Source organism: Malus domestica, chromosome 13 (genome assembly GCF_042453785.1).
Source record: "Malus domestica chromosome 13, GDT2T_hap1".
Classification (NCBI taxonomy): Eukaryota; Viridiplantae; Streptophyta; class Magnoliopsida; order Rosales; family Rosaceae; genus Malus; species Malus domestica.
In genome coordinates, this window is record NC_091673.1 from 27,432,089 (window position 1) to 27,459,257 (window position 27,169).

General features: G+C 40.2%; 1 protein-coding gene across 1 annotated transcript; it reads right to left on the minus strand.

Annotated features, from left to right (window-relative positions):
- Positions 1-23,698: 23,698 nt before the first annotated feature.
- On the minus strand, positions 23,699-26,122 carry LOC103407106 (uncharacterized). Its single transcript, XM_070810612.1, has one exon. It carries the CDS (start codon positions 25,854-25,856, stop codon positions 23,904-23,906), a length of 1,953 nt encoding a protein of 650 aa, XP_070666713.1. The 5' UTR covers positions 25,857-26,122; the 3' UTR covers positions 23,699-23,903.
- Positions 26,123-27,169: the final 1,047 nt, after the last annotated feature.

Sequence of the window (27,169 nt, forward strand, 5' to 3'; positions counted from 1 at the left end):
ATGGATGCATCCAAGTTCAGCTTAAAGGGGTGTAAAGAGTCAAGTCAAGTTAGTTAGATGTTTGTTATGATGTTTGTTATAATGTTTGTTATAATGTTTGTTATAATTCTTGTGTAAATTGATAGAGTAGTCGAGGGTATAAATGTAATTGGCGCATTGCTTATATATACTGCAACACCAGTGTAATCTTATGATGATTTCAATACAATTGAAGCATATTCAGAAACTGTGTGTACTTAAAATTCTATAGTTTGGGGTTGCTCTGTGTGTGTGTGTTTCAGAGAGGAAAGAGGGAGTTGCAGAGAGAAAGAGATCGGGGAGTGAAAGGGTCAGGGGGTGAGGGTTAGAGAGAGAGAGAGAGAGAAAGAAAGAGGAAGTTATAATAATAATAAGATATGAAAAATATCCCAAAAGGGAAAGGGGGAATCCGGGTAGGGTGAGGGGATAAGGGGACAAAATTTTCGTGTGGGTGGTCACCTTTTGTTTGTAGATTAAGAATGTGAAAGACAAAACACAAAATATCGGAAAACGTTCGATGTTCGGACGTAGAATCTTAGTTATAAATTTGATTTCGAATCCGTTCGTGCCTACGCGCTCATGGTGATAAGTACGTTAAGAATAAATTAGTAACATTAAAACTACGCGTTTCGACGAGGCAGTCAAACAAAGTCAACTCAAGGGTAAAAAGGTAATTTCATAAATCCGGCAATATGAAAATACACTAAATTGGGGACGGGGTTTCACATGGCTAATATCAGCAATGACATTCCTTTCTGGAAATATATGTGAGCAACGGAAAACCATGTATTGCAACTAGAAGCAAAGTAAGATATCGCACTAGAACAATCATTTTCAAGTCATAAATTTTGCTAGCCCTGCACAAGAGCCAACTCCACAGCAAGGGTGATAGCATGAAGCTTTGCATAGAAAGAAGTATGATGCCCCAAACTCAGGGAGAAAGCACCAAGAAAATAACTCGCATGATCTCAAAAAAACCCACCACTAGCCGCAAGACGTGGTTACCTTTAGCAAGGCCATCTGTATTCATTTTGGCTCAAGAAAATAAAGAAAGATGCCAAAAAATAAGAACCCCAAAAAAAGCTTTACAATACTCACTCGAGATTCCAAAAGGTTATCACCATTCTACTCTTCACCAATAAAAGCAAAGAGACGCTTTACGACTTTTAGTGTACCAAAAATCACACACTTTTTAATCATACTTTGTGATTAGATAAACATCATCAGCGGCAAAACAAAATCCAGGTCCAATAAATTTTAATTACAATAAAATTAGTTGACGATATTTTCGGCCCTCTCGCCAGAAATTTAACCCAGAAGTGACTGTCATCCCCTCGTGTGTTGTCAGAAAAACTGCAACTTTGTGAAGGCATGCCTGCTGTTGCGTAGCCGTACGTAGTGTATTCTTCTAAGAAACCAAAGACCAAAACTTAATGAACATTGTTGTTTTGCCTTTGTGGTTTTGGAGAATAAAAAAAATAACAAAAGAAGGACCACTTGCCCGAGAGAGTTTTTTGTGTGACAGATATATGGGTGGTATACCACGTGTCACTATACAAATGGTGGGATATGTGTGTTAAAACGTTAATAACTTAAAAAATTAAAATTTCCCAACACTTACATAAAAACGAGTGGTGTACCACCCACATTCTGATCACAATAAAAAATAGAATTATAGCATAATATGAATATTAATTATTGATATGAACCATGTGATTATTGATGAATAGAATTGTTGATTACTGAAAATTTGAATTCTTGATTATTGATTAATTAAATTATTGAATATTGAATAATCTATACATATATAATTATTGATACTGGTCAATTGAATTGAAATTTTGTTTATTGAATAATTTATATAATTATTGGTACTGATTAATTGAGTTGTTGGTTTAATTAGTTATTAGTCATATAGTATACTCTACTCTAGGATTAAGAGTCTAAAGACTTAATGGAATGATACTATAAAAAAACATTGCTTAAATCTCCCTTCAAATATTATGGGTAGTCTTCCTTCGAATATTCCGGGTAGTCCTTCGAGTATTGATAAATTACAGACGTTCCTAATATTGTCTAATATCTATACGAATTTTTGGTTGTCTACATTTTTTTAAAACCTTGCACTTTTTTAAATCCGTCTGTCCCCCAAACAATTCCTGACTTCGACACTGTTGTCATATGATACTTTTGCTAATGAAACAAAGGTAATGAGAAGCTTAAAAAATGAAGCCCATTTCTTTGAAATCCCACTATAGTAATGCCAATAAAAATAGAAAATGGGAGACATAAAATAATAAGAAAATGACTTGTAAATATAAAGCTATAAGGTATCATACCCTGTAGATTATGAAATAACAAAAAAGTAAAGGTGACTGAGATACGAGGGAAAAAATTTTGTCATTTCCGGAAAGATCACCTATAAATTTTTGAATGAAAATCATGATAGAGGCTTATTCAGCTCTATCATTAATCGCGATCTCATTGCAGCAACTCTTGTTGGTCTTCCTAATGAATTTGAATCATTCACTGATTCCATACTACTTCGCATTTCGTCTACTTCCTTGGATGAATTACATGGCTTGTTGCTTACTAAAGAACTATTCATGTCACGTCGCAAGAAGACTTCCTCATCTGAGCCTTTTCAGGTGTCTTTGTACAAGACCAACCGCCACTCCTTCTCACACCACCACAAGCTCTTGCTACTCAGAATCATGAAACTCAACCACTTCAGAATTCTTTCTGGTATAATTCTAACCGAGGAAGAAAAATTCGTGGTTTTCGGGGTTCAAATCATGGCAATCATAACTCTGGTTACAATCGTGCCACTCATTATTCTGGATTCAATTGTTACAACCACCCCCAATTATATGTGTTATATATTATTTTAATTTAAACTGCCACGTGACAGCCATCTAACTCCCTTTTCTTTTCTCTCTTTCTGTCCCCCCATCCCCCGGCACCTTTCTTTTCTTCATCTCTCTCTTAGCTCTTCCGTCTATCTCTGTCTCTCAACCTTTCACCTCACCCTACGCTAGGACCCTGTCACCATCAAGGGAGGCTCACAACGAGCCCAGGACTCCTCCCTATGAGTTCGACGGCAAGGGAGCAAAAAGCTCCGACGAACCCTCCCTATTTTTCAGTTAGGTAAGTCGCGGATCTCTCCCTATCTCCGTTAGTGTGATACTTGGTGGTGTTTTCTGAGTTAAATCCTTGCCTTTTTACGTAGGTTTTGACTTGGAATCGAATTGGATTAAGCACACCCATTTTTCCGGCGAACCCGTGAGCTTCGTGGGGATTTCCGGTCACCTCCAACCGTGTCATGGCTATTTGAGGGTAGCAATCTCTTCCCATCACCTTACTCTTCATGTTCGTACTTACATCTGAGTCTAGAACCTCCGCTTTCAGGTGACCAGAGCTGTAGCAGCTCTGGCCTTCTCCTTCGGCAAAACCAGGCCTCTCAGGCCGTTTAGAAAACCCCACGGGCCTTAAGCTCGTTGTGCCTTAGCCTAAAACCCCAGCCCGTTTCATTTTTATTTTTAGTTATATTGTTTTAAAGGGCTTAAAGCCCTGCCCCTTTTGTGAGGCCTTTCGGCTGTGCTGTGTGTGCAGCTCGTGTGTGTATGTGTTTAGCGTGTGTGTGTGTGTGCTGGTGGTGTGTGTATATGTTTGGGCTTAAGCCCAAACCCCATTCCTTCACCCTAAACCCTTTTAACCCAAAAACCCTAGGTTCCTAAAACCCATTAGACCCTAACCCATCCAACCTAAATCCCTTAATTTATTTAGTTCAAGCCCAATCTTTTAGAAAATCCTTTTATTTATTTATTACATTTTTTGTGCTTAAGTAAGGTTGCTTGTGGAGAAATTCTTAATCCTTATCCGCACGACTCTTCTGCTAAGGAATATTTGTGAGTGGACCCCTTTTTAAAAGTACATGATTTTATAGTTTAATTTCATAAATGATTAGCATGCCTACGAGTTTATGATTTGATTTATGTTAAGCTTGTTTACTGAATATATGGATTTTTGTCTCGTGTTTTTGGTGAGGAATTAATTGTTAGCCTATATTGAGCTATATTTTAATATATCGTATTTTCTATAAAAATCATGATCTGGTAGACTATCTAATGGATGACGATAGGATACTAGAACATGTTTCAGAAACCCTTCTTTATAGTATAGACGATGGATGACTTTATACTATGAAGTGGTTATTTATGAGAGGCGTAACTATTTGTGCGTACCTAGAGGACATTATGTCGCCTGGGGCGAGGATCTGGTGTTGGCATTTAGGCCGGGAGAAATAATCCCTGGCTACGGGCTGAGGGACATGGAGCAGGCATTGGGCCTGGAGTTGGTAATCTCTACCTACGGGCGCAAAGACCACAAAGCAGGTATTGGGCCGGGAGATATATTTATTCTGTGATCTTTCTAGCAGCACACCGCGCTTACGAGACGATCTACGATACGTTTATTATTTGGATTTACACGATGTTATTCCGCGATATGATTTTGGAGATACTTTTGGCATGCTAGGATTTTGATTAAATCCATCACTTATTATGCTAGTAGTTTTCATTATATGAACTGTGGGGATTAGTACATTGATAACTGTTTTATTATTATTGTATATATGAACTTGGTCCACTCACCTTTGTTTTTCGCCCTCGTTCAGGTCATAGAAATGAGGACTACGATTCGACGTACGAGGCATTTCCCTACTAGTAGCAGTCTACTCCTCACTTGTGTGATATCTTGTAATGATCTTTCCTTTTTGTAAATCTTGTTTTAGTTTGTGTCTTGTGCACTTTAGACACTTCCTTAAACTTTGTGTTTTTCTCGAGATTTTAAATGGTTATTTATGAATATTTTCTTCTAATCATTACTCTTGTAATCAATTAATGGCTTTCGTCACCTTCGGGTGTCGGCTAGCACGTGTCTATCCTGGTATTCTGGGAATATTAAGGTCGGGGCGTATCAGATTGATATCAGAGCATGGTTAGGGTTTCTTTCCACCAATTTGGTAAATTTCAGTCCTTCCAAATCTTGTTGTCTTTGTCAGAATCATGGCTAATCCTTATGGGAATGTGCCTCGACGACCTCGTACTTCTTTAATGGGGGAATCCAGCAATTTTCTAATGCTTTAATGAATACTCTTCCGAGTCATAAACCGAATCGGACGTATCTAGAAATTGCTAGGAGTCATGGAGTTACTGAATTGAAATCTGTGGGGAATGGCGAGGAGGCTGAGCAGTGGTTGGAGAAAATGGAGGATACTTTAGAGGCTATGAAGTGTCCTCTAAATGAGTTAGAAAACACTGCAGGTTTCTTTATTCAGGGTGATGCTAGGAGTTGGTGGAAATCAACGAAGGAATCTCGTCCACCTGGTTCTTGGATGACTTGGGCTACCTTCAGGAAACGTTTTATTGCTTATTTTCTAAGCGCCAGCTACAGACTGAGGAAGAGGCAGGAGTACTTAGAGTTCCGACAGGGTGATCTCAGCATCATAGAATTTGACAGTACTTTCAGGCACTTGGCTAGACATCATGATAGGACTTATGATAATCCGCAGGCACAGATGGATCAGGCGATAATTGCACTGAACCAGGAGTACCGCACACTGGTAATTGCTCAGAGACCCAGAACTTATGAGGATGTAATTGAGATAAGCCTGAGTATAGAACAGTCTAAGTGGTATACGGAGATACATGACCATCCTCAGATTTGGATCCAGCCCTAGAGACATAATAGAAAGCGGAATCAGAATCAGAGGAATTGAAATTTCCGATCGCGGAGTACCAGAGAATCAGTGGGCCCCTCCAGTTCTGTAAGTCCCAGACATTCTTTTTCCTTTAAACGATCAAAACGGGGCTTAGGGTCTTCTAGTGAAGGCTCAGGCAACGAGTCGGCGAGACGATCTTTCAGTCATTTCACTCCAGGATATTAAGTCTGTAATCAGTGTGGGTTACGTCATCGAGGGAGTTATGGGATGACTGCTATAGTTTGTCACAGGTGCAGTGGTACCGGGCATTTTGTTCGTGATTGTCCTTCAGCACCACCTGGTAATTTTACCTCTAACTCAAACTACAGTGGATATTAGCCAGTTTAGAATTTTGGCACCCGACAGAGCTATAACGGCAGTGGCAGTAGTAGTTAGAGTTATGGTAGCAGTACTAATCAGAACTACGGGGGTAACAGAGGACTGCAGTTGGATGGCAGAGGTAGCCAGAGTTTTAGAGGAAATGACAGCCAAAGTACTCAATTTTCGACCCAGCAGCAGGCTGGAACATCTTCTAGTAGCAGTAATCAGAGGAACCGAGCAGGGTGAAATTCCAGAGGTCGTGGCGGTCGGAACAATAATGCAGGGTACCAGGTTCATGGACATATGAACGCCATGACTCAGCAGGAGGCTGAACAGGATCCTCGAGTTATTACCAGTACGTTACCTGTCTGTAATACTTGGGCTAGAGTTTTAATTGATCCGGGTGCTACGCAGTCTTTTGTTTCTTCATCTTTTGCTCGGGTTATGCCTTCTCAACCCCAACCACTAGGTTTTGATATGCTGATTCAAATGCCAAGTGGTGAATTATTTTGTGCTCAATGGCAATATCATAATTGTCCAGTTATTGTGGAAGGGGAAAACTTAGAGGTTGATCTAATTCCTTTCAAACTGGCGGAGTTTGATGTTATTTTGGGAATGGATTGGCTATCTAAGCACCGAGCGAATGTCGCATGTTAGGAGAAAATTGTGACGTTCAATCGGCCTGGACTTCCAATAGTGACAATTATGGGTGAGCGACGTGTCCTCCCTAATAGTATTATTTCTGCCATTCAGGCAACAAGGTTGTTGAATAAGGGTTGTGTGGGATTTTTAGCCCACGTAATTGTGAAGGATGAATCTTCTTTGCGTCCTGAAGATGTGCCAGTTGTAAGGCATTTCATTGATGTGTTTCCTCATGATCTACCGGGGTTGCCTCCTGCGAGGGCAATTGAGTTCACTATTGATTTACTCCCAAGTACCAATCCTATTTCCTTGGCACCTTATCGAATAGCACCAGCGGAGTTGAGAGAATTGAAGATCCAACTCCAGGAATTGGTAGACAAAGGTTACATCCAGCCGAGTACATCCTCGTGGGGAGCTCCTGTCCTTTTTGTTAGAAAGATGGATGGATTAATGAGACTCTATATCGATTATAGGCAACTAAATCAGGTGACGATGAAGAATCGTTACCCTCTGCCTCGAATCGATGATTTGTTTGATCAATTGAAAGGTGCTCAGGTATTTTCCAAAATTGATCTTCAATCGGGTTACCATGAGTTGAGGATTTGCGAGGATGATGTCCCGAAAACTGCTTTCCATACAAGGTATGGGCATTACGAATTTCGTGTCATGCCTTTCGGATTAACAAATGCGCCTACAGCATTTATGGAATTGATGAACAGAGTCTTTAGACCGTATCTGGATCAGTTTGTGATTGTGTTCATTGATGACATTCTAATTTATTCTAGAAGTGTTAATGAGCACAAGAAGCATTTGAGACTAGTTCTGGAACGATTGAGGGACGACCAGCTTTATGCCAAGTTCAGTAAGTGCCAGTTTTGGTTAACTCAGGTTGGTTTTCTCGGGCACATAGTTTTTGCTGAAGGAATCCGTGTGGATCCCCAAAAGGTGTCAGCAGTATCTAACTGGGAACAACCGAAGAGTGTCACTGAAATAAGAAGTTTTCTAGGTTTGGCAGGATATTATCGAAGTTTTATTCAAAAATTTTCTGCAATTTCTCTACCTCTTACCAAGTTAACTTGTAAAGGTGTTCAATTTGTGTGGGATGAAAATTGTGAACAAAGCTTCCAGGAGCTTAAGTGACGCCTTACTCAGGCCTCAATTCTCGCTCTTCCAGATGACAGTGGCGAATTTGAGGTGTATACTGATGCTTCTCTATTAGATTTTGGGTGTGTACTGATGCAGCATGGAAAAGTTATCGCCTACGCTTCCAGACAACTCAAAACCCATGAAAGAAATTACCCTACTCATGATTTGGAGTTAGGAGCGGTGATTTTCGCTTTGAATATTTGGAGGCACTACTTGTATGGAGAGAAATGTCATATTTTTACAGATCATAAAAGTCTTAAGTATGTGTTCACCAAGAAGGAGCTGAATTTGAGACAGAGAAGGTGGATGGAGCTTATCAGTGATTATGACCGTTCGATCGAGTACCATCCTGGGCATGCTAATGTCGTGGCTGATGCTCTTAGTCGGAAACATCACGAGCAGCTTGCATCACTTCAAACTGTACATGTTCCATTACTATTTTCTCTTCGGGAAATGGGTGTTAATTTGGAACTAGGTGAGCATGGAGCTTGGCTAGCACATTTCCAGGTTAGACCTATTTTTGTTGACATGGTCATGGAAGCTCAGGAACTTGATCCAGAATGCGATGAATTAAAGGTACAAGTGTTGAAAGGAAAGAATGATAAATTCTTCATCCGTAAGGACGGAGCGTTATTGAAAGGGAACCGTTTGTTCGTGCCTAAAGATATGCATCCAGGGAGTACTAAATTGTATCGCACCATTTATCCTTTCTATTACTGGGAAGGGATGAAACAGGATGTAGCAGAGTATGTGAGTAGATGTTTAATCTGTCAGCAGGTTAAAGCAGACAGGCAGAGACCTGGGGGACTGATGCAGAATCTTCCGATACTAGTTTGGAAGTGGGAGGATGTCACTATGGACTTTGTATACAGACTGCCTAGAACACCGTCAAGGTATGATGGTATATGGGTAATTGTTGATCGCCTTACCAAGAATGCTCATTTCTTACCAGTTCGACAGACCTACTCGCTGGAGAAATTGGCGAAATTATTTGTTGACAATATTGTTAGTCTGCATGGTGTACCCGTCTCCATTGTATCAGATAGAGATCCCAGATTTACTTAGAGGTTTTAGAAAGCCTTTAATGCCGCTATGGGTACTCAGTTACTGTTCAGCACTGCTTATCATCAACAAACTGATGGTCAGTTCGAGTGGACAATTCGAACTTTAGAGGACATGTTGAGAGTGTGTCGGTGTTACAGTGGAAAGGCAGTTGGGATAATTATTTGCCATTGGTGGAGTTTGCTTACAATAATAGTTATCACTCGAGTATTGGTATGGTGCTTTTTGAAGCACTTTACGGGAAGGCGTGTAGGACGCCATTATGTTGGACAGAGGCAGAAGAAAGGCCGTTGATGGGACCAGAGATTATGGATACCACCAACGCTAATATCTGTTTAATTAAGGTGAATTTAAAAGCAGCACAAGACCAACAGAAAAGCATCACCGACAAACACTCCAAGGATCATGAGTATACAGTGGGTGACTTTATGTTCTTGAAATTATCTCCATGGAAGGGTGTTGTTCGTTTTGGTAAGTGAGGAAAGCTGAGTCCTCGATTTGTTAGTCCTTATCAGATTATTGAGCGAATTGGTGCAGTTACTTATAGGTTGGAGCTACCATCGGAGTTATCTCAGATCCAGAATGTTTTCCATGTAGAGCCATTAGAAGTAAATCCAGATGCTAGCTATGTAGAAGAACCAGTGGCTATCCTTGACAGACAGGATAACGTATTGCGGAACAAAGTTATTCGTTTGGTAAAGGTACTATGAAGGAACCATGCAGTTGAAGAAGCTACTTGGGAGACAGGGGAATCAATGTAGAACCAATATCCTTTTCTTTTCGTGTAACTTTGCAATTTCGAGGATGACATTATTTTAAGGGGGTAGATTGTTACAACCACCCCCAATTATATGTGTTATATATTATTTTACCCTAAATTGCCACGTGGCAGCCATCTAACTCCCCTCTTTTTTCTCTTTTTCTGTCCTCTCATCCCCTGAGACCTTTCTCTTCTTTATCTTTCTCTCTGTACTCCCTTTCTCTCTCAGCTCTTCCGTATCTCTCTCTCTCTCAACCTTTCGCCTCACATTACGCTAGGACCCTGTCACCATTAAGGGAGGCTCGCAACGAGCCCAGAACTCCTCCCTATGAGTTCGACGGCAAGGGAGCAAAAAGCTCCGACGAACCCTCCTTATTTTTCTGTTAGGTAAGTCGTGGATCTCTCCCTATCTCTGTTAGTGTGACACTTGGTGGTGTGTTTTTGAGTTAAATCCTTGCCTTTTTACGTAGGTTTTACCTTGGAATCGCGTTGGGTTAAGCACACCCATTTTTCCGGTGAACCCGTGAGCTTCATGGGGTTTTTCGGTCACCTTCGACCGTGTCACAGCTATTTGAGGGTAGCAATCTCTTCCCATCACCTTACTCTTCATGTTCATACTTAGATCTGAGTCTAGAACCTCCGTTTTCAGGTGACCGGAGCTGTAGCAGCTTTGGCCTTCTCCTTCGGCAAAACTAGGCCTCTCAGGCCGTTTAGAAAACCCCACGGGCCTTAAGCCCGTTGTCCTTTAGCCCAAAACCCCAGTCCATTTCATTTTTATTTTTAGTTATATTGTTTTAAAGACCCAAAAGGCCATGGGCCTTAAACTGAAGGGCCTTGGGCCGGTTTCTGTTAAAAGACTTAAAGCCCTGCCCCTTTTGTGAGGCCTTTCGGCTGTGCTGTGTGTGCAGCCCGTGCGTGTGTGTGTGTGTGTGTGTGTGTTTAGCGTGTGTGTGTGTGTGTTTAAGTGTGTGTGTGTGTGTGTGTGTGTGCGTGTGTGTATATGCATGCTGTGCATGTGTGTGTGCTGGTGGTGTGTGTATATGTTTGGGCTTAAGCCCAAACCCCATTCCTTCACCCTAAACCCTTTTAACCCAAAAACCCTAGGTTCCTAAAACCCATTAGACCCTAACCCATCCAACCCAAATCCCTTAATTTATTTAGTTCAAGTACAATCTTTTAGAAAATCTTTTTATTTATTTATTACATTTTTTATGCTTAGGTAAGGTTGCTTGTGGAGAAATTCTTAATCCTTATCCGCACGACTCTTCTGCTAAGGAATATTTGTGAGTGGACCCATTTCTAAAATTACATGATTTTATAATTTAACTTCATAAATGATTAGCATGCCTACGAGTTTATGATTTGATTTATGTTAAGCCTGTTTACTGAATATATTGATTTTCGTCTTGTGTTTTTGGTAAGGAATTAATTGTTAGCCTATATTGAGCTATATTTTAATATATCGTATTTTCTATAAAAACTATGATCTGGTAGACTATCTAATGGATGACGATAGGATACTAGAACATGTTTTAGAAACCCCTCTGTATAGTATAGACGATGGATAACTTTATACTATGAAGTGATTATTTATGAGAGGCGTAACTATTTGTGCATACCTAGAGGACACTATGCCGCCTGGGGCGAGGATCTGGTTTTCGCATTGAGGCCGGGAGAAATAATCCCTAGCTACGGGCTGAGGGACATGGAGCAGGCATTGGGCCTGGAGTTGGTAATCTCTAGTTACGGGCGCAGAGACCACGGAGCAGGTATTGGGCCAGGAGATATATTTATTCAGTGATTTTTCTAGCAGCACACCGCACTTACGAGACGATCTACGATACGTTTATTGTTTTGATTTACGCGATGTTATTCCACGATATGATTTTGGAGATACTTTTGGCATGCTAGGATTTTGATTAAATCCATCACTTATTATGCTAGTAGTTTTCATTATATAAACTGTGGGGGTTAGTACATTGATAACTGTTTTATTATTATTGTATATATGAACTTGGTCCACTCACCTTTGTTTTGCGCCCCCATTCAGGTCATAGAAACGAGGACTACGACTCGACGTACGAGGCATTCCCCTACCAGTAGCAGTCTACTCCTCACTTGTGAGATATCTTGTAATGATCTTTCCGTTTTGTAAATCTTGTTTTAGTTTGTGTCTTGTGCACTCTAGACACTTCCTTAAACTGTGTGTTTTTCTCGAGATTTTAAATGGTTATTTATGAATATTTTCTTCTAATCATTACTCTTGTAATCAATTAATGGCTTTCGTCACCCTTGGGTGTCGGCCAGCACGTGTCTATCCTGGTATTCTGGGAATATCAGGGTCGGGGCGTGTCACAATCGTACTGCATCCTCTTCTGGTTACAAATTTCCATGTCAAATTTGTGGATCTTACAGTCATGAAGCTATTGACTGTTTCGATCAAATGAATCTAGAGATCTCAGGCAAGGTTCCCCCAGCTAAACTTGCTACCATGTGTGCTCATTACACTGCTAAGCCTTCCTATTCTTGGCTCATTGACTCGGGTGCTACCTCTCACATCACCAATGATATCTCCAATATCCAATCTCTTACTCCCTACAATGGTGAAGACAAGGTATACATTGGAGATGGTAAAGGTCTGTTTATAGATGATGTTGGCACATCTGTTTTGCATACTCCTGCTCATTCTTTTAAAATGCAAAATGTTCTTCATGTGCCTTAAATGCAGCATAGTCTACTTTCTGCCTATCAATTTATCAAAGATAATGATTGTTCATTAACTCTTGATATTCATGGATACTTTGTCAAGGATCGTTTTATAGGGATGACGCTTTTGCGGGGACAAGTTAAAGATGGTTTCTTTCCTCTTCACAGTTCACCTACTCTCGACAAAGCTACTCCTTCTACACATGTTGCACTAGTAAGTCCTTCTGCCAATGTCAAAATCTCGCACAGGCAGCTTGGTCATCCCTCTTCAATTATATTTCGTAAAGTTTTGTCAACAAATAAAGTTGTTGTACAAGGCAAATCCTCTCTGGACTTCTTCTACAATGATTATACTCTAGCAAAGAATCACAAGCTTCCATTTGGTGTTCCTAGATCTATGTCTACTAAATTGTTGCATTGTGATGTTTGGGGACCATCTCATGTTGTTTCAGTGAGTGGTTATAGGTATTATTTGCTTATTGTTGATGATTACAGCAAGTATAGCTGGTATTTTCCCTTAAAGTCTCAATCTTATGTATTTTCAACATTTGTGGAGTACAAGTCCTATGTAGAAAATACTCTTGGCAATAAAATCAAGGTTGTTCAATCTGATTCAGGGGGTGAGTTTACTAGTCATCAATTTCAGAATTTTCTTAAACTTCATGGTATTTTCCAACAATTTAGCTGCCCTCACACTCCGGAGCAAAATGGATGTGTTGAAAGGAAGCATCGTCACTTGGTTGAAATTGCACAAACACTATTGGTTGCATCTAAAATTCCTCATGTTTTTTGGGTTGAAGCATTTTCCACTGCAGCTTATTTGATTAATCGGCTTCCTCTTGGTGGCATACTGCAATCCCCTTGGGAACTTCTTTTTGGTACCCCTCCATATTATTCTCAACTTAAAACTTTTGGCTGTGGATGCTTTCCTTAGCCCAAGCCATACACTTCATCCAAGTTGGACAGCAAAAGTAAACAGTGTGTCCTTTTAGGGTATAGTCTTCAACACAAGGGGTATCGTTGTCTTCATCAAGTTACCCAAAGACCATACATATCAAGGCATGTGCTATTTGATAAAACTAATTTTCCATTCATTCTATATCAACTGTTACACCAAGTTCTACTAATGGTTCTTCAACAGTGAATCCCAATGTCAATTTACACTTTACTATACCCATTTCTCCTCAAGCACCTATTGCTCATCCTACCACTAGCAATGTACTTGCTACACAACATCTTTCTCCTACATCGTCAGGTTCACAATCTGTCACTCCAAGGCTGGAATCTTTAAACCAAAAGCCTACTCATCTACCAAGCATCATTTACCTGCATCTGTTGATTTTATCCTTATTAATTATCTTCAGGCTTCCAAACATGCTCATTGGAGATCTGTTATGAAGGATGAGTACAATGCCCTGCAGTTAATAGGTACTTGGTCTTTAGTCCCTTTTAGACCTCATCAAAACATAGTTGGATGTAAATGGGTTTTCGAGTGAAGAAGAATCCAGATGGGACTATTGATAGATATAAAGCCCGGCTTGTGCCCAAAGGCTTTCATCAGCAAGCTAGTTTGGATTACAAAGAAAAGTTTAGTCCTGTAGCAAAGCCGGTAACAATTCGAATTCTTCTTTCTTTAGCAATTTGGTACAATTAGTTTCTCAACCAATTGGACATCAGTAATGCATTTATGCATGGGGATCTTCAAGAAGATGTCTATATACACCAACCACCTAGTTTCAGTGATCCTAACTACCCCAATCATGTCTGCAAACTTTGAAAATCCTTGTATGGCTTGAAACAAGCCCCTTGGGCTTGGTTTGATAAATTCTTAAGTCTATGGGATTTCATCAATTACAATCTGATGCTTCTCTATTTGTAATTAAAGCACCTATTCTTGTTATTGTCTTTGTGTATGTCGATGACATACTTGTCACAGGCCCTAATTCTGCAGCTTGTCAACAATTTATTCCGAAATTGGGTCTATCTTTCTTGTTAAGGATTCGGGACCCTTGCATTATTTCTTGGGTCTTGAGGTTCAAAGATCTTCTGCAGGTCTCTTCTTACATCAAAGAAAGTACCTTCTAAACTTGCTTCAAAAGACACATATGGAAGGTGCTAAACCATGTCTCACTCTTATTGGCTCTCTCAAACTTGATCACATAGGCCCTTTGTTACATGATCCTAAAGAGTAGAGGTATATTGTTGGTGCACTACAATACTTGACTTGGACAGGACCTGATTTATCTTTTGTTGTAAATCAATTCTGTCAATTTATGCATGCTCCATGAGAACCATATTTCCAAGCAGCCAAAAAAATTCTCTGGTTTCTTAAAGGCACAGTGAGTCATGGTTTGTGGTTCAAGAAAGGTGTTATCCATCTCAGTGCCTACTTTGACGCTGATTGGGCTTGATGTATATTTGATAGAAGATCTACTAGTGGGTATTGCATATTTCTAGGGTCAAATCTCATTAGCTAGAGTGCTAAGAAGCAACCAACGGTTGCTCGGTCCTCCACCGAAGCAAAATACAGATCCTTAGCTCACACAACAGTTGAATTAACATGGATCTGTAAAGTGTTCAAGGATATTGGTCTCCATCTTCCTCATATTCCTCATCTCTGGTGTGACAATATTTCTACAATTTCACTTGCTTCTAATCCAATTTTTCATGCTTAAACCAAGCATGTTGAACTTGATTACTATTATATCCGAGAGTTGGTGTTAGCTAATCTTTTCAAGGTCCAATATGTGTACACTCAGGACCAACTAGCTGATATTCATACTAAATCTTTGTCTAAATCTAGGTTATTATACTTGCAATCCAAGCTTTCTCTTGGAACTATGGATGCATCCAAGTTCAGCTTAAGGGGGTGTAAAGAGTCAAGTAAAGTTAGTTAGATGTTTGTTATAATTCTTGTGTAAATTGATAGAGTAGTCAAGGGTATAAATGTAAGTGGCGCATTGCCTATATATACTGCAGCACCAGTGTAATCTTATAATGATTTCAATACAATTGAAGCATATTTAGAAACTGTGTGTACTTAGAATTCTACAATTTAGGGTTGCTTTGTGTGTGTGTGTGTGTGTGTGTGTGTGTGTGTGTGTGTGTGTGTGTGTTTCAGATAGGAGAGAGAGATGTCGGGGAGTGAAAGGGTCCAGGGGTGAGGGTTAAAGAGAATGAGAGAAGAGAGAGAGAGAGAGAGGAAGTTATAATAATAAAAATATATGAAAATATCCCAAAAAGGGAAAGGGGGAATCCGGGTAGGGTAAGGGGATAAGGGGACAAAATTTCAATGTGGGTCCCTTTTGGTTCGTAGATTAAGAACGTGAAAGACGAAACACAAAATATTTGAAAACATTCGACGTTCAGACGTAGAATCTTCGGTATAAATCTAATTTCTAATCTGTTCAAGCCTACGTGCTCGTGGCAATAAGTACGTTAAGAATAAATTAGTAACATTAAAACTACGTGTTTCGACGAGGCAGTCAAACAAAGTCAACTCAAGGGTAAAAAGGTAATTTCATAATTTCGGCAATATGAAAATACACTAAATTTGGGACAGGGTTTCACATGGCTAATATGTCAGCAATGACATTCCTTTCTCGAAATATATGAGAGCAATGAGAAACCATGTATTGCAACTAGAAGCAAAGTAAGATATCACACTAGAACAATCACTTTCAAGTCATAAATTTTGTTAACCCCGCACAAGAGCCAACTCCACATCAAGGGTGACAGCATGAAGCTTCGCATAGAAAGAAGTATAATGCCCCAAACTCAGGGAGAAAGCACCAAGAAAATAACTCGCAGGATCTCAAAAAGCCCCACCACTAGCCGCAAGACCTGGTTACCTTTAGCAAGGCCATTTGTATTCATTTTGGCTCACAAAAATAAAGAAAGATGCCAAAAAATAAGAACCCTAAAAAAAGCTTTACAATACTCACCCGAGATTCCAAAAGGTTATCATCATTCTACTCTTCACCAATAAAAGCAGAGAGACGCTTTACGACTTTTAGTGTACCAAAAATCACACACTTTTTAGTCATACTTTGTGATTAGATTAACATCATCAGCACCACAACAGAATCCCGGTCCAATAAATTTAATTACAATAAAATTAGTTGATGATATTTTCGAGACTTATTCTAAAGCCGTGCACGTGCCACCTATTTGCATTGGTTGACGCATTTGTCTTCCATGAACAAAAAGTTGAACTCTACAACAAATAACATGGGTGTTTTGTATTGTATCGAGTCCCCAACATGGTAGCGATCCAACTAAAGTATAACTTACATGTCATAGTTACATCTTCATGCCGTGGTGAAGCTATAAAGGATCAAGAGGGGCGACGACCCTCTCGCCAGAAATTTAACCCATAAAAAATAATAACAAAAGAACGACCACTTGTCCGAGTGAGTTTTCAGTGTAAAAGATACATGGGGTGATATATCACGTGTCACTATACAAATGGTGGGATATGTATGCTAAAAAGTTAATGACTTAAAAAATAAAATTTCTCATCACTTACATAAAAACAAGTAGTGTACCACCCATCTTTTAATTACAATAAAAATTTTCTCCACTCGCCGCCCATTAACTCTCACACATTTGATACTGTATCCAATCCCCACTCCAGTGCCCTATCTTCTGCTTTCTTTCTGTCCTATTCTCTTATTGATTGAAGTGCAACAACTCTCAGCATCCATTTTCCTTTTTTGTCGCCATTGCCAACCCCCTCAAATGTAATCCTAATTTTTTGAAATTAAATTATTAGTTCCAAGAATTTAATATAAAATTTTGCTCAATTAAAATAGAATTATAGCGTAATATGAATATTAATTATTGACATGAACCATGTGATTATTGATTAATTAAATTATTGATTATTGAATAATCTATACCTATATAATTCTTGATCCTGGTCAATTGAATTGAAATTTTGTTTATTGAATAATTTATATAATTATTGGTACTGATTAATTGAGTTGTTAGTTTAATTAGTTATTAGTCATATAGTATACTCTACTCTAGGATTAAGAGTCTAAGACTTAATGGAATGATACTATAAAAACCATTGCTTAAATCTCCCTTCAAATATTATGGGTAGTCTTCCTTCGAATATTCTAGGTAGTCCTCCGAGTATTGATACATTACAGACATTCCTAATATTGTCTAATATCTATACAAATTTGGTTGTCTACATTTTTTTTAACCTTGCACTCTTTTAAATTCGTCTGTCCCTCAAACAATTCCTAACTTCGATACTGTCGTCATGTGATACTTTTTGCTAATGAAACAAAGGTAATGAGAAGCTTAAAAAATGAAGCCCATTTCTTTGAAATCCCACTATAGTAATGCCAATAAAAATAGAAAATGGGAGATAGAAAGTAATAAGAAAATGACTTGTAAATGTAAAGCTATAAGGTATCATACCTGGAGATTATGAAATAGCAAAAAAGTAAAAGTGACCGACATACAAGGGAAAAACTTTTGTTTAACATTTCCGGAAGGATCACCTAAAAATTTTTGAATGAACATCAAGGTAGAGTCTTATTCAGCTCTATCCATGCCACTATTGGCTTCAATGGTTTCTCAACTTCTCGATAATTAAGTGGAGGTTCAAAACTCATACCCACATAAAAGTAGTTTCGGCAATCCACTAAAAGGAGGGAACGAGTCGTGGTTGATGATACGAGAACTTAAAACCTCCATAAGTATCAAGGTTAGAACATTCAAGTTCTAAGACATAGTTTGGTTTAACAAATTAATTATGGAGAACTTCAGGGTTCAACATGAGTGGCGCGGTTTTAGGAAACACAAAAGGTTTCTATGGCAAAACTCAAAATTTCGGTTCGAAGTTTAGTATGAACTTCAGGTTCATTGTACATGTATTGTCATAACAATACAGTAGCACAAACATACACAAGCAATTCAATTGATAAACATGTACAATAAAATTTCCAGATATAATCCCCATTTAAGGTCATTAGTTTAATTTAGTATATAACATTTAAGGTCATTATTTCAAGCTTCAAGCCTAATAGGTTGGGCTGCTGGCCTATAAAAGACACATCCGATCAATAGCAATATGGCCAAGATGATCAGATTTTGACACATCCGATCAATCGTATACACCGACATACCTAAAGAGCTCCACTGATGTTAATATCATCATGCTTGCAAAGCAGGTCACCTTCATAGAAACAAACTACATCATATACCATAGTGAAGGTACCCGGCCGATCGGTTGTTGATCGAGAAGTGCTTATGGACCTGTTGGATCTCAGGAGAAAGAAGCTCCTGCAGAGCACCTTACATCTAATTAATCTACACCACTGCATTCTTGGTTCAACAATTTGCTCTTCCCAGAGAAGAGAAAAATTGAAGCTACTCCTGCATAACTAAAATTTGATTAAATACCTAAACTTATGCTTTTAATTCTCTTACTTTAGGTCTAACTGCAGGAGAAGTAAAACTAACAGGGATCAAAAGAATCAAAGCAACTACAGGAGAAGTATAACTTTTTACCCGACTTCAACTTGCCGCTACATGTAGCCCTGAAATTCTACAAGTACAAAAGCGAATTATCACACTGAATTACCAGTAGTCATGGACCTTGGGTTCATAAAATACATTTGCAATCGATTTAGATACTACAGAGAATGACCTTTAAAGACTACAGGAGACGACACTGAGTGCAGACTGCACTGTTAGTTATGATTGGCAGAAACCAAATGGCTAATCCATCGTATGCTTAGCAGACTATTTCAGCAAATAGGACGATTGAGAAGAATTCTGATAAATTGTAGCCTGATTAGCCCTCATCTAACTTCTAATTCACATGTTGGTAAACAAAAGATTGCTTGCTTACATTTTTCTGAAAAGTAGCACTTTCCAGCTAGAGCTACATGGTAGAAATACAATGATACAAACTCACTCCGAATTTTGGATGCCCAAACATCGAAAACTTCAACATGTATTTGAATGAACATTTAAACAAAACAACATAACCAAATGTTCAGTGTGATAAATAAAACTTGGTAAATTTCATTGATGACCCCTAAGAGTTGGTTTCCATTTTGATCCCTAATCTTTAATGTGCCATTTTCCACCCTACTACACAATCTGCAGTTACCACATAAATGTATGTGTCCTCTATAAATAAAAAAGAAAAAGGCTGGGCCTCGACTCTAGGGTTTCGGTAAGGTTCGAATAGGTGATAAACTAAAACTGTTAGCGGTAACAAACAGATAAAAGTCATATAAAGGAAGCTACTTCGGCTCTGTACAAAAGAATGATAAAACATCGGATAGAAATATGAATAACACAAAAATTTGAAACCTGTATCATGAGAATGAATGTGATAGGCAAATGTAAAAGAGGTCTTTAAACTCAAAAGGAACCAATAGTGGAAGTCCAATGTTTTCAACAAGTTCACACTCTATGTCATTTTACCATATTATTTCTTACACTTTTTATTCCTGATCACAAAAGAAATTATTAAACCAATAGGCAAAGATGTAAGAACACAATACACAAAATGCATAAAAGCCACCCGTATTTTCAACTTCGGAAGCTCAGATTATCATTGAACTATTCAAGGAGTAACTGCCTAAATCAGTTGGACATGGGAAGAGGTATATATGATTTTGTCACTATGTTCGCAGATTCACACAAATTGCAATACAAGAGGAATCAAATTGTTTCATGAAAGCCTCGGGCATTGGTGTCTTGCCAAAAAGAAGAAACAAATAAAAACCATTACAAAGTTTCAAGTTGAAAAGGCCATGTAAAACAAAGTGAGACAGAACTTTAGATGGTTCAAAACTTATTAACCATCTACAGTACCGACTTTTGTGAACATTCAACTTTGCGGAAATTACGGGCATTCTGTCGAAGATTTCTAGTGAAGTAGAAAGCACGTGAATGTTACTGTTCAATCATTCACTTTCCACACGCAACATCAGCTCACGGGTACCACAAATAACTTTGCCAAAAATCTCTGACAAAGTTTAGACACGTGAAGCTTGCAGCTCCCATTACATCGTTATGACCAAGAAGGGTAAAAGAATAGCAAAGAAACAGTACTAACAAAGTTTAGACACATAAATTTTGAAGGTCTAGCTACCATATTATTACCCACAAGGGTAAAGGAACATGACCATTGCTGGATAATTGGAAAGTCCCTGTGGGTCAACCTCTGTGCTCCGGGGCAAGGTAGACTAGCAAACAGGCCTAACCTTTACTCACATTCGAGAAAACACTCCCAACAAGATTGCTTGCTTCAAGATCGAAGAGGCACCGTCCTCCGAATCTCGAGAGCCAGACTCCCAACATGATTACTTTCTCAAAAAGCGACGAGACACCGCTCTCCGAATGTCGAGAGCCAGACTCCTAGCAGGATTGCTTTCTCAAAAATCGAAGAGGCATCGTTCTCCGAATCTCGAGAGACAGATCCCCGACAGGATTGCTTGTTCGAAAACCGAAGAGGCACCTCTTTCTCAACTTCGAGAGCCCCTTAGATAAAGCTTGTCTGTAATCCTCACACCGTTTTCTTAACCTCGAGAGCCATATCTCCTTGGATAAAGCTTGTCTGTAATCTTCACACGTAACATCAGCTTTCCAGATACCACAGACCACTTTTTCAAAGTGCTCTGACAGAGTTAAAACACGTGAAGCTGGCAGCTCCCACTACAGTGCTATGACCAAGCAGGGTAAAAGAAAAGTATTACTCCTTGTTAGGGAGACTCCTATATATGTCGACCTCCATCCTCAACGGACAGGCAGACCTGCAAAAATGCTCAACCCTTCCTCATATCTGAGAGGGCACTCCCAACGAAGCCTCTCGAAATACTCAGCTTTCTTTCCCCCCAAGAATACCTCTGCAAACAAGCTACACTAGAGCAAGAATATCTCATATCATCAGGGTTAAAAGCAAGAGTATCCCATATCATGCTTTTTCTCTGTCTTTTCCTTTGGCCTTGTTCTTACCTACAAGACAAGGAGAAAGAGAGCAATCGGTCAGCACTTGGAATCAAGCTTCTAGTCCGGAACTGATTGCCTGGAACCCCATTGCTCTCGAGTACTCATCTTCAACATCTTATGCTTCCCGAGAAGATACCACATCTGCCTGAGGAACAAATAGGGCAAGTGAGAAGGATACAAGGAAGCATGTGGAGACAAGCGCAACAGAACACGTGCCGATACATCCACTACTTTGTCAACAGCAAAAGTATCCCATATCAGCAGGGTCGAACGTACTCTAGATTTGATGGATTTGTTTTGACCCTCAAATTCTTCAGTCGGCCTTATACTCTGGCGGAAACAAGAAAACCCTCCAGCCCAGTTCAAGAATAAGCCTGTGGAAAGTTACTTCTTCAAAAGCAAAAGTATCTCATATCACCTTTTCTCCTTTTCTTCTCTTTATCCTTCATGCTACCTGCAAGATAAGGAGAAGGATAACAATCAGCCGGAACTCGAAATCAAACTTCTGATCTGGGACTGATTGCTTGGAGCTCTGATTGCTTACCTTGTCTGTCACCTCTTTCAGCAGATCCCCTAGCTCGGCGACTTGGGGGACTCCTACTACATGGTTTGTATCGCGCTTGACCAAGCCTGAAACTACAAGTAAGCGTCAAGTGAAATTGATACATTACCTTGTGCATCTTCACCAGTTAAAGATACCACCCCTGGAGGGAGGAAGAGTACTTCCAAAGAAGATGCCACATCTACCTATGAGACAGATAAGGCAAGTGAAGACGATACCACACTTCGGTACTTAAAAGTTTCGTGATTACGAGATCATTCTTCCACAATATTTCCTAATGTCATTTGTACTAAATCATTCACTTGTACTCACTAAAGGAGAGCTTGAACATATATACTGTGTAAACCCTTCACAATTAATGAGAACTCCTTTACTCCGTGGACGTAGCCAATCTGGGTGAACCACGTACATCTTGTGTTTGCTTCTTGTCTCTATCCATTTACATACTTATCCACACTAATGACCGGAGCAATCTAACGAAGATCACAAACTTAATATTTAAGATGATATTCTTTGGTGTATGCTTTTCGCAAACGATATAGTGTGGATAGATGAAACGCAGGAAGGGGTAAACGCGAAGCTTAACTTTTGGAGAGAAGTGTTGGAATCTAAAGGTCCTCGCCTAAGCCGATCAAAGACAAAATATATGGAATGCAAGTTCAGTGCAAACGGAGACCAAAATGAGTTAGGGGTGAGGATCGGAGATCAGGAAATACCAAAGAGCGACCGTTCTCACCCATAGAATACAAGCTGGATGGATGAAGTGAAAGAGTGCATCCGGCGTGTTGTGTGACCGTCGTAGGCCACTGAAGCTCAAGGGAAAATTTTATAGGACGGCAATAAGGCCGGCAATGCTGTATGGCATAGAATGTTGGGCGCTGAAGCATCAACACGTAGGTGTAGTGGAGATGAGGATGCTTCGTTGGATGTGTGGGCACACGAGAAAGGATAAGATTAGGAATGAGGATATCCGAGGTAAAGTAGGAGTAGCCGAAATTGAAGGAAAGAGGAGAGAAAATCGGTTACGGTGGTTTGGACATGTGCAAAGAAGGCCTACTGACACTCCGGTTCGAAGATGTGACCACGGGACAGAGGTTCAGGGCCGAAGGGGTAAAGGAAGACCTAGGAAAACTTTGGAAAAGACCCTAAGAAAAGACTTAGAGTACTTGGATCTAACGAAGGACATAACACAAAACCGAGCGCAATGGCATTCTAGGATTCATATAGCCGACCCCACTTAGTGGGAAAAGGCTTTGTTGTTGTTGTTGTTGTTCGCAGATGTGACAAATTGCAATACAAGAGGAATCAAATTGTTTCATGAAAGCCTCGGGCATTGGTGTCTTGCCAAAAAGAAGAAACAAATAAAAACCATTACAAAGTTTCAAGTTGAAAAGGCCATGTAAAACAAAGTGAGACAGAACTTTAGATGGTTCAAAACTTACTAACCATCTACAGTACCGACTTTTGTGAACATTGCTGGTAATGTCTTAATTTCAATAGATTGAGTCCTAATGCTCCCTTAGTCAGAATATCTCAGTTACAATATAAGATTCATTACAATGTTTTATTTCTGTTTAACAGAGTTTGTTTTATTACCAATGATCCCTTAGTCAGAAAGTCTCGATTAAGTTCACTATATTGTGTTCTGTATTATTATACAAGTTTGTTTTATTATTGAATTACAAAACCTACACGTTCATGTGATAGTAAAATTAATAAACCAGGAGATGGAAGATAGCATGTAAAGAGAAACTTGTATATCCATTCACACAATACACAAAGACATAAAGCTTTCAAATGACCGATAAACTAAGCTACAAGCTCATTATCAAAGAATGCTACAACAAGATACAATCAACAGAAACCTCTCAAAATAAACAACATAAAAGGAGACACAACCCTCTACTCTACAATACAACAGTGACTTCATCATGGGTCTATTAATTGCACATATATAACCCATTCTCATACCTGTGATTAACCTCATAAAAGTCTGTATTACCCTCGGAAGCTGGCCGCAAACAAACTCCAGACAATGATTTAGTTCCTTGCCAAGAAAACTTCACATAAGCAACAACTTCAATCTCCTCACTGCCATCTCCTTCATTAGAATCCACAGGCATCCTTGCCCTCAACCGACCAGGAGATCCATTCAACGGAATCTCGGGGATATGCCATTTCAGTTCTTTATCAGACCTACTTAATATAGCTTTTGGTGATACCTTCAACAATGTAGGATCAAGTGGGAGTTTTAAAACAAATGTCACATCAGTCAAAGGCGCTGGCAACTCAGGGTTTGACACATACTGTATCATCACAGAAAGTAAGCTTCCTGTATGGCGTTGCACAAGACGAACCCTCAAGGGCAATGGTGTCAACCTGGGCAGCAGACTATACTTCAAAATGGGTAAAGGCTCATCGGAGGCTGCGGTCCTCACATGAAACAATCCGTTCCCCAGACTACTAACGCGAGAATTCTGCATAATAAACCTCTTAACCGGGCTGGTTCCCTCAACCCGGAAAGAAAATTCGGTCTCTTTATCACCACTAGTTTTGGTAGGCAAAGTTCTCAAATAAACAACACCCATTAATCCCACTCTAGCAAGCAATGACTCTCTAAACTCAGCACTGATCTCTTCCACAACGTGCATCTCAGGACCCTTCATTTCACTTTTTACAAGGGTATCAAGGGGAGTACCTGCTGCTGCACCACCGGCAGTGGCATCAGCAGTTTTTGGAGCATCAGGCCCGGTCTGCAACAATTCAAGCCCGCCCAGCCCTTCTTTCTTCGCAACCTTCTTCGATCCAACAAACTCAGAAGCATCCAACCCACCTCCCCAAGCATCACTAAACCCTTCAAAAGTCTCACCCAAAGAAGCTTGGTCATTCCCAAACTCAATCCCACCATACTCCCCTTCAAACCCTTCCACCGCAATATGGGTACTCTGGGTCGCCTCTGCCGGAGGCAATGTAGTCACTTCAAGTGTCGCCAGCGCTGTTGTTAGGTCCGTGGCGGAAGGATCCTTGTTCTTCTTGAACCCACTCACCAGCTCTTCAGGCTGATTAATCTTCTCGCTTGCCGCAAATGGGTCCTTCTCAGCTTGGCTCTCGTCCTCATTCTCTAAATTCTGATCCTTCTCCTCACTCTGCACCACCGGCGCCAAGCTAGCCGCCACCTCATCTCCAGCAGCGATCGTCTCCGGCGGCAATTCAAACCCTAAATTGTTGAACGCCACAATGCCCGCCTCGTGTTCGACGGAAAGCGCCTCAACGGCTCTCCAATTCTCCGCCCCACGGATCTTGTTCTCAGTGTCCAACGCCGAGTGCACCATCTTGGCAATGCCGTCGCCGTGCATCGACGAAAGCATCGCCGCTAATCGAATATTGCTGACACCTCTCAGAACAATGTCGAGAGCCATGTAGATCTCGGCGTACTTCCGACTCAGCTTCTCCGGAGTAACATCGACGCCGCGGCAAGCGGTGACTATGACGCTGACGGCCTGGTTGACGATGTGGATGCACTCGAAGACGTTGATCGAGTTGTCGTGATCGGCGGTGGTGACGCCGAGGACGTAGATGGAGTTGACGAGGCGGTAGACGACCCGGTACCGAGATTCGACACCCACGATGAGCTGGCCACTCGAGGCTGCGAGTGGGTCGTCGCCGAGGGAGGCGACGGAGTCGGCAGTGGTATCGGAGGAAGAGTCAGAGTGGCTGTGGGAATTGTCTTTGGTGGTGTGGAGTTGTTGCTGCTTGGCGGCGGCGAAAGCTAGGCGGGTCTGGCGGAAGGAGGAGACGGCGACGAGGGCCCGGGCAGGCGGGAACCATTCTCGGGTTTGGAGCAGGATGTCGGATCCATTGGCGGGTTGAAGAGAGAGGGCTAAGCAGGACATGGTGTGATCGGATCAAGGTCGGATCGGATCCAGGGCCTCGGGTTGCGACGTTTTGCTTTGCTGTGATTCCGTGAAGTTGCGAGAGATGATGACTCGGTGAGACTCCGGTGGGGAAAGCTCACAGTTTGATGGGGAAGACGGTGGTTATGGGCCGGAGGGGAATTTAACAGGCCGGCCTCACCTAGATGCAAATGACTACCCGCTGGCCCATTTAGCTCAAGCATTGATCCAATTTCATTATTATTTAATTAATTTGTCTTAATTTCTAAGTTAGGAGAGTATTCTTCTTGAAAAGAAAAATTAGGAGATTATTCTTTTGGTCAATCAGAAAACGGAAATGTTTTTTTTTATGCAACGATATCCATCACAATGGGCAAGCCATTCAGTAGGCATCAAACGCAACACAAATATAATACGTCTTCCCTATTTGTGTGAGTCGAACTTGAGACATCTCACGTATAAATGAAAAAGAATATTACTACGACGTAGTACTAGTTTGTTAAAGTAAAAAATATTGAACAATTACTTCATAGCTTTTGAGGCGAAAACTGAGCCTTCTTCTATGGAAATGCATCCAAAGGTGAACTTAATTGGTGCATTCAATTAATGATGTTTGCCCAAGTAGGAGATTAATGTTAGAGCTTTCAGGCTTGAGTCACCAACATGTGTCTTCTATGTGCCTTGATCAAGGGTGAACCCATGATGCATTAATAGGAAAGAAGAGTGCTAGTGAGATGACGTTTTAAACGCTCTCTAATAGAGGTAGGATTTACTTGTACTCTATGAGAGAGAGAGAGAGAGAGAGAGAGAGAGAGAGAGAGAGAGAGAGAGAGAGAGAGAGAGAGAACATATATAAGCATACACCCACATTAGGTGTAAGGAAAACTTAGGAGAATATTCTTTTGGTCAATTAGAAAACGGAAATGTTTTTTTTTTTTTTTTATCAACGATATTCATCATAATGGGTTAGCCATTTATTAGGTATCAAACTCAACACAAATATAATACATCTTCGTTATTTATGTGAGTTGAACTTAAGACATCTCATGTATAAATGAAAACGAATATTACTAAGCCGTAGTAATAGTTGGTTAAAGTAAAAAATATTGAATAACTACTTCATAGCAAAGTTCTAAAAAACGTTAGGCGTTAGGCGGGCGGCGTGCTGGCGCTTAGAGCCTAGGCGGTTAAGGGGGGTCTACACAGGCGCCTAGGCGGATTTAGGTAAATTTCTTGTATATCTTGTAAATAAGTGTATACTGACACTTACAAAAAATCATACTTATATGAAATTCCTGAATAAGATAGAGGAA